Source organism: Venturia canescens, chromosome 2 (assembly GCF_019457755.1).
Source record: "Venturia canescens isolate UGA chromosome 2, ASM1945775v1, whole genome shotgun sequence".
Taxonomy (NCBI): Eukaryota; Metazoa; Arthropoda; class Insecta; order Hymenoptera; family Ichneumonidae; genus Venturia; species Venturia canescens.
This window is the reverse complement of record NC_057422.1, coordinates 64,257-77,163: the sequence shown is the minus strand read 5'-3', so window position 1 is coordinate 77,163 and position 12,907 is coordinate 64,257. Positions and strand designations below refer to the sequence as shown.

Genomic DNA, 12,907 nt, shown 5'->3' with positions numbered 1-12,907 from the left:
TTCCCCATATTCTATGCGTCGTTCAACGCGGTTCGACGCGGCGACGCCCGATATTCGACTTTTTTTTTTTTTCTTTTTTTTTTAAATCTATCCGATCCCACCCGTAGCTCATCCACGCTCCTCCTCCTTTTCTATTTTACACAAAAGTAGAAAGACGCTGACACAACGACGGGGCCCCAGATGCGCTCTGCTTCTTTATACTCGTTCCTTTTTATTCATACGTCGAGAAATATTCTTTCGAATATTGCTGCTGCTGCTGCCGTTCGCCTCTTCGAGACGACTCCCTCTCTCCCTGACCGCCACCGCTGCTCCGACCTCACCGACGCGGCTACAACGCTTCTCGAGTTTCCGTTACTTTATTATCCCCCCCCCCCCCCCCCCCCTTTAAGCACAGAAAGAGAGTCATCCCCGCGATGCTCTCTTTCGCTCTTTCCCAGAAAATAAACGTGGCCACGTTGTGACATATCGAATGAAAAGCTCCAATTTCCCCTGCTGTAGTTCGCACTGTGGCGAATCGTGCCTAAAGATAAGAAGAAACGGTCCAGGGTTTCGTGCGTATATAGCTTTTATTCGGCATCCGGACGCGCGGCTCTAATTTCTTTTTTTTACATCAAACGATTATTCATTTGCTCCTAATAACACATTTTTTTTTTTCAATCTTTTGTTTCAGACGGTGAACGTATCGCGTCGGTGTGCACGCTAGACTCTAGAGGTTTCCGATGATAAAGCTCAGGAGCTGCTCTCGTCGAGACGGGCCAAAAGTTGGCATTGAATTAAAAAAAAATAATCATCCTCTCGTTTATCCAATGAGAGAGGAAGAGAAGCCTCGAGTCGTGACCGAATGAGAAAAATATTCTGACGAACGAGGGATATGCGATATAGCGGAGGAAGAAAGTTGCAGAGAAGAGTGGCAAGCGGAGGGGATAGGAAGAACGCGGAGCCATTGCTCTTTCTGCCTCTCGCGTGTCAACAGTTGCGCGCGCATCTCGGATGCGTGCATTCGATGCGAGTGAGAAAGAGAGAACACGCGCGCGAGAGAAGGCGGGAGGTAGGTGGTGTAGGTAGTTAGGTAGGTAGGTAGGTAGGTAGGTAGGTAGGTAGGTAGGTAGGTAGCGAGCGAGCGAGGAACGTTTGAAAGGGAATATATATTCTCATACGCGCTAAAAGCGTACGTACCGAGTTGTTTACCAGCAGCGAAAGGGTGAATCGTGGAAGGGCGGGGGGGGGGGGGGGGAAGGCCGAGCAAGCGAGAGAGAGAGAGAGAGAAGACGCGTGAGTTGCGAATCATTCGAGAGAACGATTCGACTGGACTTTGCGCGAGAGTAGCGACGCGCTCGTAAAGAGCGGCGATGACGGCAACGACGCGACAGCGACATGCCGCAGCAGCACCTTCGCCATCGTCGTCCTCTTCCTCTCCCCCCCTCTTTTGCCTTCGCGCGGCGGATGAGCGGTGTTCGGGGGGGGGGGGGGGGGGGAGTGACTAAGAGAGAGAGAAGAATAAGGATTTTTTCCGATATCGAAAACGCACGTGTTGTGCAGCAACATTGACGAATCTATCGTGTAAGCGTAGGAAGCTTGTATAGCGTCGAGCGTCGTTACTCTCGAATATATGACTGAGCGTAATACAATTTGATTTTCCAGCGTATCGGAGTACACGATCGCGGCGAAACTATCTAGTTGTTTTTTTTGCTGCTGTTACAAAACTGGAAAACCGAGTGTTGCTCGTTCAACGGCAAAAGAATAGAGTCCTCTTTGTCTTGACGAATGGAAAAAAGGAAGGAACCGTTTGAGACGAAGCCCGCTCGCTATTCTCGTTTCAATGAAATTTCATCCTATTAGAAAAGCCGCCGCGAAGTAACGGGCGATCGATATTTGCTATTAAACGATTGGTTGTTTTTTTTTTTATTTTTGCAGAAAAGCTTCGGTGGTTGTTCAAAGGAAACGGCAAAAGAAGAGTTAACATCGGGGGAGGCATACGGGCACGGATTCGTTCCGGTAACTCGGCCCGTCTTGGAATCGAACGATGAGGTGCGCGATTATAAACGTATCGGAGAAAAAATTACGTGTGCGACGGTAGTACAGTGACGAGGACGAGGACGAGGACGAGATCGAGATCGAGGACGAGAACGAGGTGATAATAAAAGTATACGTATAAATAGATTATAGAAAACGGAAAGGTTGGAAGATACGAGGAACGCGAGTACACGCGTCGAGCGTTGACATCCGTACGATGTGAAAGTTTGCGAATGCTTGGAAAGGATAGACGACGAAAGTATTGTGCCCCGGGGATATTGTGCACGGCGGATGATTGGCCTATAGCGACGCTCGCGTTTAGGTGATTTCGCGCTCATACGAACGAGACCTCGTGACTCGGGGAAGACAAGGCGAGAGAAAAAAGCGAGGAGAAAAAAACGCTCCGTGAATTATCTATCAGTTGCCGTCGTTGTGTGGCTCCTTCGTAACTCCCCGACTGTTTCTTCTTCTTCTTCTTCTTCTTCTTCTTCAAAGAGGGAGGGGTGTTTACGATACGAGTTTCCGTTGTATCCGACACGCGCATCCACGCGGAGAAGATGTTGTTCGAACGAGGCTACTCCGCAAGGTGGCCTCTGGCGACGTATCTCTACCCTCCCGCGGCAACGACAATCCCATGCACGAACGCGCGCTCTCGCTCTCCCTCTTTCGCAGCTCGCTACCACGATCGTGGTTCAAGTTCGGATCGAGTCACCTCGATTTGCACGTGGTCGCTGTGCGTGAAAAATGCGTCTCCGAGAGCGATCGCTCACGATTATCGGTAAATTGGTGAAATGTCGAGAGGATTATGAGAACGTTGATTTCTAGTCCCTCCTCTTTTATTATCCAATTATCTCGCGGGAATTTATTTGCGGGGGGAATTTATTTTTCTTCCAAACACGACACGCGCATCCATTCGTCAATAAACGCCGTTCCGGTACTGCGAGGTAAAAGAGAATCAAACGAATGATGAAATTTCTCGTTGAACGATTCGATAAAAGTTGAGCGGAGATCAGCTGCTGGTACACCAGCTAAATTGCTACTGAAAAATGTTGTATTCTTATTCCGAGGGATTGTTACGTTAACGATAACGAGATTACTACGATCTTGGCCTCGGGGAAACTCGATCGGGGTACCGGTGTTCGGCTTTGTTTGAAACGTTTCTCTGGTGGTAGAGGGGAATAAAGAACGCGAGAAAGAGGATTTCGGGCCCCCCGTGTGTCATATCAAGTAGGAGGGTAAAGGATCGAGTAAAGGCTCGTCGAGCGCTTCCTTTCCTCTCATCGAATGTCATATTTGAGTTTATACTCGTTCGTTCCCGTATTATATTTATTACACTTTTGTATTAATTTTTAGGAGCGACGATACAATTGAAATATAATAATTGCTTGTCGTTGGTTGTTTTTAAAATGGCAGTAAATAATGCGCCGCCAAGGGTGATGGAGACTGTGGGGAAGCAAGTCCAAGTTGTGAGCGGACTGGGGGTCGGAGGAGGTCCGGTTGGGCCTGTAGGGGGAGATTTGCATCATCATCATCATCATCACCACCATACGCATCCCCACGGAGGGGGGGGAGGCCATGGCCACTCGATGGTTGGAACGGGGCCGAGTCCGGGCCGCGTTCAAGCTCAGAGCCATCAGAGCCAACCACCACCACCACCGCCGCCGCCGCCGCCGCCGCCGCTGCCGCCGCCGCCGCCGCCCTCTCACAATCAGCATTTACCTGCTAGATCAACCCCCGTCCAATTGCACAGGTCAGTATCTACCGACGAAAGAAGATACTGCGACGGGAGAAGAACACGCGTGGTGAGCCGAGCCAGCCCCCTATACGGTATCACTTTTCACCGTTTCGATATCGCGGACGCGAATTCGTGCGGAGAGTAGACGAGTAACAAGGAAAAAAAATACATATCCGACTCGTTCTCCGTCCCCAGAACCAAACCACCATTCAAAGATTAGACGCGGCCAATTTCCTGCTATTAAATTAGAGTAATTTCGAAATATATATCGCGCCATGCGGCAGGCGGCAAGTCTCTGCCGATTAACAGGTACGCAAAGAGACTTGGTCGTAATCGGTACGAAGGGAAGTTTCGTTAGAAACGAAAACGGAAAAGAGATAAATTAAAGTCATTGATTGCATTTCGAATACGAGTGTCGTTCTACATTCTGTCTTGAAGAAAAAGTTGTTGTTGTTGTTGTTTTTTTGCGCGTTCTCTCAGGATCTTAATCCGCGTACACCACTAGCGGCGCTACTAGCCAAGCGGTGGCACGGTCGATTTATCCGTCGCGTCTATATGTATACGAAGGTATAACAAAGAAGGTGGGAGAGAGGGGGTCAGCGACCGTTATGTCATCGGCGGCGGTCCACGCTTGAGGCGCTTTCTCGGTGGGGATCTCCCGGCATCCACCGAGTCGTTTTCTTTCTCTATCCGCCTTCTCCCTTCTCCTCATTTCGGGGGGGCTCTTTGCGAGTAAACAAAAATCAAACTTTGCACGAATAATCGCGCAAGCTTCCATGCCGGCGGCATTGCTGAACTCGGAACGATTTCATTCGTTTATTCGATTTCTCGAAAATGTGCGAAAATGTGCCCAAACAAAAAGAGACGACAATCATTGAAGGAGGAGAGGAGCAGCTTTCCATAGTACTCGTCGGTCTCCCTCACCCTTGTAAACATCATTTTTTTTTGTATCTCGAGAAATATTATTGAAATCGGAGGACGGTGACAGCGGCCGGTATCGATCGTTTCTTTTCCTCTTGCCGCACCAAATTAGTACCTATACTTTTTACTTTTCCGTGTGCACGTTCGGTATTCGAACTCGGCTGTGGTACCTTGTTCGGGGAAGATGTTAGAAAACGATGAGAGATTCGATTCGAATTTTCGAATGCGCGATCGATCGGAGAAAGCTACACGATGAGGCAGGCGTGGGGGTGGGAAGCGAGGGATCCCGTGGAAAAAATAGAACAACAGGAGCGGCATCGGGCAAACTTCGATTGGGATGTGGCAACGTTGCTACGCGACGTGCTTTTCGATCTGTGCTGCCGCCTGCCGCCTGCCGCCTGCCGCAGCACAGTGGTGAGAAGAGACGTGCTCCGCATATGAAATTGAGAAACGGGGAGGAAGCGCATCGAGCTTGGGACGCTTGCGCGTTGACGTTCCGCGACCATGCGCAATATTTACAGGCCACGTGCCTTTGTAAAACTGGCGCGCTGTAAATCGTAATGAGAGCGCATGCGTCTCAACGACGCTCGGCAGAGCTCGGCGGATGCCCATGTTCATCGAGGGGCTGGCTGGCTGGCTGCCTGCCTGCCTGCCTGCCTGCCTGCCTGCCTGCCTGCCTGCCTGCCTGCCTGCCTGCCTGCCTGCCTGCCTGCCTGCCCCTTGTCATCTTCGCGGTTGGTCGAACGCCGCTCCTCTTCTCTTTTCGCTCTTCCGCTGGTATTTCTGTTTCATCTTACCACATGAGAGTAGGTATCTTCGTTTGCGAATCCAATTTTATCCCCTCCTCCCCTCGCCGCTTAACGACAAAGACGGGCAATTTTGTTCGGAATATTGAAAACCGGGTATGGACAAATCTGGAGCTTTTTCGATTGTTTGGGCCCCTCGGCTTTTCTAAACAACGGCGGTGAAACGTCAAAAGCTTATGAGAGGTGTGTCACGACGATGCATTCGTTAAATCGTCTGTTCGCGAATACGACTTTTGGAAAATTTAGAGAATTCATCCCCGCTGCACAAGGGTCGAATCGAACTGCCGCCTCGCGTAACTCTCGCTATATTCAGAGAGCAAGAGGAAGAAACGCACTATCGTGTGACTCGCTCATTTTCATTCAGGAGTACTTCTATTTGCGCACCCCTTTTGAATCTCCTGCTCCGGTAGAGATAGAGAGAGAGAGAGAGAGAGAGAGAGAGAGAGAGAGAGAGAGAGAGAGCTCAAGAACTGGGTGCAAAGTTTATCGGGTCGGGTCATCATCTATACACCATGCGGTATGATACATATATTATATATGATAGTACGGTGTCCGAAGAGAAACTAATTCTGTCCAAAACATGTTGTTTTCCATAATTGTGAAAAACACTCATCCGAAAATATATTATTTGAGGCGTGGTGCAACACAATTTTTGTTTCAGGCCTACTCAGAGCTATATAAGCATCAACAAGAGCAGCAGTCCCGTATCTCCCCGTACGGTCGGGGGTGGTAGTTACGTTCAAGGGACGCCCGGAGGAAGCCCGTCGGGTGGCGGAACGATTGGTCCACCGGTCGGTGCGAGCGGGACAGGCGGTGTTGTTACCGTAACTGCGACCGGTACGGCGCCTGGAAATTACGTCACTGTTCCTGTTCCTAATGCTCTTCGGTATGTACACGCTTATCCACCGCCCCCGCCACCTCCAGCACCATCGGCTCCCGTTAATCAGACGCCGCCGCCACCCGGTTCCGGGGCCGCGTACACGAGGGATCCCTATCGAAATGCTACGACGAACGTACGTTCTCTTATTTTTATTCAATATCCGTAAATTGCTACAACGACTTTTTTTTCTTCTTTTTTTTTCTCCCTCTCCCCAACTACGGAGAAACAGTTTCTGCTGTCGAGCTCCGCGTGGGCGTGGGTGAAAGTCCTATCTCCTATCTCCCTCTTATTTGCTGCTGGCACGGCTGGTAATCTATCGGGGTCTGCCATTCACGGGTTCAATCCTACGATCGTCAAGATTCATTTTTTCATTTTTTTTGCAGGTAAACGAAAGGGTTGCCATAAGCGTGAGCAGTAGTCCGGTATCGCAGATTGGTGTCGGGGTTATTGCCGGTGAATACGCGGTTAATAGTCGCAGTGATCGGCCACGAATCTCCCTTTTGCCTCCTGCCTCGGTAGCTCCGGCACCATCGCCAACGGGAACCGAATATCACGTGACTGGAGCAAGAAATCCGCGTGGTGGAATAATGCCGATGCAAACCGAGCCATATCTCAATCGCGGGATTGAGATAGCTACGCTTCAGGAAGCACCGCCTTTTAAAAAAATTCGTCTTGGTCAACCTCAGCAGCAGCAGCAGCAGTCGTTGCCGCAGCAGCAGCAGCAACAACAACAACAACAACAACAACAACAACAACAACAACAACAACCGCAGCAACAACAGCAGCAATCATGTCAACCAATTTCACCGGCTGATACTTGCATCAAGCAAGATCACGCGCAGTTACAGCAGCCGCTTAGGATAGATACGAGGGTGGGTCAATCTTTATTCCTGAGTCTTTTGTAGTGACGAAAGTAAATTTGTGAATCCGCTATTAGGTCTCCCGTATAAATTAATTTGTCACGTTCTTCCATCTCTTCGAGTACAACTGTTTTACCGTGAAATGATTAAAGTAGAAAAGAAGAGGGAGGATCACCGTCAAACGCTACGTTATCATCATCTATATGATGAATTTTTTGTTGGTGTTAGGAGCAGCCACCGACGGCTGGCGCATATACTCCGCAGACCGAAGCGATCTCGCCTACTTTACCGGAACCCAGTACGCAAGAGGATGCTCAATTTCGCAGTACCAAGGACGATTTGCTTCAACAGATAGCAAAAGTCGATCGAGAAATAGCAAAACGAGAGTCACAGATAAGTAAACTTCGGAAAAAGCTTAAGGAACTCGAGGAAACGGCTAGTAAACCCTTGGAAGCCGGTGGTCTCAAACGACCGGTAGAGGAACAATCGCTGCAACCGAAACATCAGTCGTTGGCACAAAAAATTTATGCCGAAAATAGGGTAAGAACATGTGTCATATTGTTGGATGCCGATGCTTTCGTAGATGTCAATTAAAAATACATAATATTAAGCAGCTGTTGTTGTTGTTGTTGTTGTTGCAGAAAAAGGCGGAAGAAGCTCATCGGTTGCTCGACAGATTGGGTCCAAAAGTCGAGCTTCCCTTGTATAATCAGCCCTCGGACACAAACGTTTACCAAGAGAATCGAACTAGGCATCAATCGTGCATGCGCGCGAGACTAGTTGCTAGGTTACGAAGAGAGCATGCCGAACGGGCAACTCTTCATCGTCAGCAGTCCCAAACTTATGCAATTCTCGTTCAAGAGTGGCATCGCAAGGTCGAACGATTGGAGACAACCCAAAAAAGAAAATCCAAAGAGACCAAAAATCGTGAATTTTTCGAGAAGGTATTTCCTGAACTACGAAAACAGAGAGAGGATAAAGAGCGTTTCAACAGAGTTGGCGCTCGTATAAAAAGCGAAGCCGATCTCGAAGAAATTATGGACGGTCTTCAGGAGCAAGAGGTATTTTAATTTTATCTTTCGCTCTTCGCTCTCACCCGCAAACGAAACGGGGGGGTATCACCAACGTCATTGATAATCAATTTCAGTGATATTTATTATTTACAATTTTTACTGGTCAAAAAGTTTCGTCGCGGTCAATTTAAAAAGATAGAGTTTACATAGAATAGCAAAGAGGCGATGAAACTTTTTAGCATTACCACTTTGTTTGAAACAATGAGCCTACATCTCGTTCGAACGTTCGTAGCATTTTTCGACATTTTACGTTTTTGAAACCTCGTACTTTCAATATTGTAAGTCATTGGGCTGATGCGATCAGTCTCAACATTTTTGGTGTATCGTCATAACGAGAATTCACATCTAACGATGCTCGACTATGCAAATGAGTATGATTGTATAAAAAGTAATGCTACTGTTGCAGTGAATCGTCGGTATCTGATTTTTATTTTCTATATATCTTATTTTAGTGTTATTATATTTTATCAATCTCATTGGTTCGGTTGTGTGTCTAGATGGAGGATAAGAAAATGCGTTCGTATGCGGTTATTCCGCCGTTGTTGCTCGACGCGAGACAAAGGAGGATAGCTTTTCAAAATCGAAACGGGTTGCTGCCACCCGAAGAACTCGAGTCACTTCATCGGGAGCGCAAGCTGATAAATGTTTGGAGCCCAATGGAGCACGAGCTCTTCAAGGAAAAGTATCTCCAGCATCCTAAAAACTTTGGAGCAATAGCTCAATCGTTGGAACATAAATCGGTTCCGGATTGCGTGCATCATTACTACCTCACTAAAAAAGCTGAAAATTACAAGCAACTCCTTCGAAAATCGCGGCAACGAACCCGTAGCTCGCGAAACAATCCTAATAATAAGGTGAGTAGCAGCAGCGTAACCACCACCATCATCATCGCTTATCGCTTATCGCATCGACATTGTCCCACCCTCTAACAGTCTTGTCTCATAACTCGTAATTTCTTCCTTTACTGCAGGTAAACAATAGCAACTCGACACTTGGAGCGATAGACATATTAACGACGGGTGTCACGACGAGGCTGCAACGCGAGCAACAGCAGAAGACCCAAGAAAATCCTCAGAATAATTCAGCGTTGTCGTCGACGTCTACTTCATTAACGACGGCAACAGCGGCAACGACTGTGTTAACCGCACCGGTTAGCTCGACGTCATCGAGTTCTTCAACGACGATAAGCACAACAACAACAACAACAACGTCGACGACAACAGGAATGTCAACTTTGTCAGCGGCAACGACGGTGGTAGCACCGGTGGCGACGGCTACAACAACGGTTTCGACAACACCGACGATGACGACGTCAACGACGATGACGACAACGACGACGACGACGACGACGACGACGACGACTGCGGCTACAACTGCGAGTGCGTTGTCTACGACATCGTCGTCGTCGGCGGCGACGACGACGACGACGGCGGCGACGACGATGATGACGACGACGCCGACGACGACGACGACGACGTCGACGACAACGGTATCTGCAACGACAACGAGTACGTCGATGGGCTCGCTAAATATAACTAGCGGGCTATCAACGGCATCGAGCCTCGCAATGACCCATACGACGTTGTCAAGCTCAGGAACAGGCATATCGATGTCTTCGACGATCTCATCCTCGAATTTGTGCGTAGCTTCGATGGAGAGTACAACATTGTCAACGTCAACGACAAACTCCTCATCCGTCCAAAGTACTACAACTTCAACGACCAGCGTTCTAACGAACGCTTCGACTTGTAGCACAAAGGACGCGAGAGAAGCGAATAAAGAAAATAAAGAGAACAAGCTCGAAGCCATCGTCAAGGATACGATTGTCAAAGACACGAGGGAAGATTCGCGTTCGAGTTCCGAGATAATTACTGGAAAAGACTCAAAACTCGGAGCGTAAGTATTCTCCGTCTTCACAATAGCGAGCACAATAGGGATGGTGCAGATTCGATAGAAGGCGCAGGTCCCTCTATATTTATAAGTTTTTGGGGGTAGCACTTTCAATACTTTGATGGAAATATAATCATAATAATGTAATATATAATAATAATACAATAATGATAAAAGATCCTCAAAAACTTGAACATCACTAGTGGCGCGGTAGTCTACTTGCACCATCCCTATATCATTCACAATGTAGCTTTCATTTCTATTGTGCTTTTGTCACGAGGCATCAGAGCCGAATAATCGAATGCGCGGTTGATGCGATTGATTCGATCGAATGGCGCTTTTACCCCGTAGAATTAATTCGTAAATTTTTGAGTCTCGCGTACTCGTTTGGCTATCGTATCCTTTCAAAAATTTTCGAGATATTGAAAGTTAAAAAAATTACTTTCATGATTTTTTGAGCGGGGTAGAGCGGGGGGGGGGGGGGGGGGATTCATCAAGTTCCGGGGCTAGTAACGGGGCAACGCAAATAGTCCGTCGGGGAGAGAGATTCGCATGGGGCAAACAGCCAAGAAAAAAAGTAGCTACAACTGCTAACGAATTGTAATGGTAATCACGTATGGTATTTTCTACACTTGCTCATTCCATGTACACGTCTTCCCATCGCTTGATGTGCGAAACTACGAGGATGGTAAAACACTTGAAATTCATTGGTGACGGATACTTCTCGATCGAGTTTGTTTAACGGATCTATTTAAAAAAACATGAAATTTCTTAAATGTTTTAATATATGATGAAAAATGGGATGTTTTCAAGGCCTCGCTATTATCGTACGGGGTGCGTACTTGCTTTTAACTCGAATGGAAAAAAAATAAGTCTACGACAATATTTCACACGCATAATAATTTGTATTGTTCTGGCATTCCTGTTTAGTACCAATACAATTCATTTTATATATACGTAATTCCATTCAATTTAGGTATATCGTTCAATTTTTTCCATATGTTTCTTGACTGTTCAAAATTCTGTGAATTTTCGATGTAAATATTGTTTTAATGAACAATTTAATATAGTCAAACATCGAGAGTGTGAGAGAGAGAGAGAGAGAGAGAGAGAGAGAGAGAGAGAGAGAGAAATAATGTTTGTTTTTGACTTTCTTCCGCCGGAACCTGTAACGGTCGTTCAATTTTACTTTCGATCGAACGATCCTTGGATTCGGTCCGATTGAAAAAATTTTCTTAAAAAAAAAAAAATCTAACGAAAACAAAGTAAAGAAATTTATCGTTCCGAAATATTATCTGAAGTCTGATCATTTTCATATTGAATTATTTACCTTGTAACCACTAGTTATAATTAGTCTTTGCTGGCACCTAATAAAATAATTTTGGTGAAAATAAGCGGACCAGAGATTTTAAAATAAAAAATAAAGATTTCTTTCTCTTTCTTTCTAAGATTCTCGATCGAAAAAAAAAATCAGAAAGCCAAATATTGGTCGAATACTCGGTCGCGATCGAAAGTGCTGCGTATATAAATTGAAATTCGACAAAATTTCATACGACCTCTGGTGTTGTATTTTAAATTGAATTATGGTTGCTCACGAACACAACTGATGCAATTACATTCCATTCAGAGATTCGACACCTGAATGTATCACTGCACCCTCTTGACGTAATTTTTTGTATGTCTACTCTTTGAAGTCACATTCGAGCAACAGAAAAGTCGTTAAAGAATTTCGTAGCGGTGAAAACAGAGTACAATTGTTCTCCACGTGAAGTGCCATTGGTCAAGTTTACTTTGTTCCATTGTGTTTTTGCGAATCATTCATTTTTTTTATTAGCGAGAAGGTATGACATTATAACGTCTGGAAACTTAAAAAAAATATTGCATATTTTCTTATGCCGAGCTAGCGAATCGACATTTTTTCGATTAGAGGTGAAAAAAAAAGTATTGGCTTTCTTGCATTTGAGCGTATTAAATCGGGGAACTCGGGACAAAGTGGCGCACGAGGAATTTAACAAGTCTAAGGGTTCGAAGTTGTTGGGAAATTGTGATGATTGATATTTTGAAGTTGACATTAGGAGAGGTGGGGAATAAAGTAAAATCGTGTCGATTAGCATTGTGTTTTTGTTTTGCAGTTGCAGCGGAAGCGCGTTGGCATCGGCTTGTCCAAACACGAGCGGTACCAATATCGTTGCTTCGTTACAACCGGAGAAAGACAAGAAAAAGGGATTATCGATGACGACCGGAACGACGACGGCTACAACGACGACGACGACGACGACGACGACGACGACGACGATGACGACGACGATGACGACGACGACAACGACGACGATGACGACGACGACAACGACGACGACGACGACGACGATGATGACAGGAACGACGGCAACAACGGCACCATCGAGTCTGATCGGTAGTGGTAACGTTGGCGGGGCTGGTGGCAACAACAATAGCAACAGTGGTAGCACGAGGTCAAAGGACAAAAAGAAAGAGAATCACGCAACGTCAATGGAAACGAGTGACGAAGAAGCGCAGTCGAACGATAACATTGGTAAGTATAATTGCGCGACGTTAATTAATGCGAATTAGATCGATGATTGTTGCATTGTACGATGATTGCGGCGGTAAGGATTAATCACCGATGCGACGCCTCATCTCCGTCGATTAAATAGGGAGCGCGCGTGCGCTCGCCCCTCCGCGGCGGTATATCGTCGATTGCTCGTGAATTG

General features: G+C 46.6%; 1 protein-coding gene across 8 annotated transcripts in view; it reads left to right on the top strand.

Annotated features, from left to right (window-relative positions):
• The window catches only part of Smr (Smrter), a 34,848-nt gene that overhangs the window by 3,776 nt on the left and 18,165 nt on the right, over positions 1-12,907 (top strand). For 4 of the 8 annotated variants that reach the window (XM_043412300.1, XM_043412303.1, XM_043412305.1 and 1 more), the window contains 10 exons: positions 671-1,048; positions 1,915-2,131; positions 3,427-3,763; positions 6,137-6,488; positions 6,739-7,227; positions 7,444-7,755; positions 7,857-8,276; positions 8,786-9,142; positions 9,259-10,184; positions 12,311-12,729. In XM_043412300.1, the coding sequence (XP_043268235.1) occupies positions 3,450-3,763; positions 6,137-6,488; positions 6,739-7,227; positions 7,444-7,755; positions 7,857-8,276; positions 8,786-9,142; positions 9,259-10,184; positions 12,311-12,729 (3,589 nt within the window). In that variant the 5' untranslated portion in view covers positions 671-1,048; positions 1,915-2,131; positions 3,427-3,449. Of the gene's footprint in view, positions 1-670; positions 1,049-1,543; positions 1,561-1,914; positions 2,132-3,426; positions 3,764-6,136; positions 6,489-6,738; positions 7,228-7,443; positions 7,756-7,856; positions 8,277-8,785; positions 9,143-9,258; positions 10,185-12,310; positions 12,730-12,907 lie in introns of those variants that run through there. The other 4 variants (XM_043412298.1, XM_043412299.1, XM_043412304.1 and 1 more) reach the window with 3 other exon arrangements.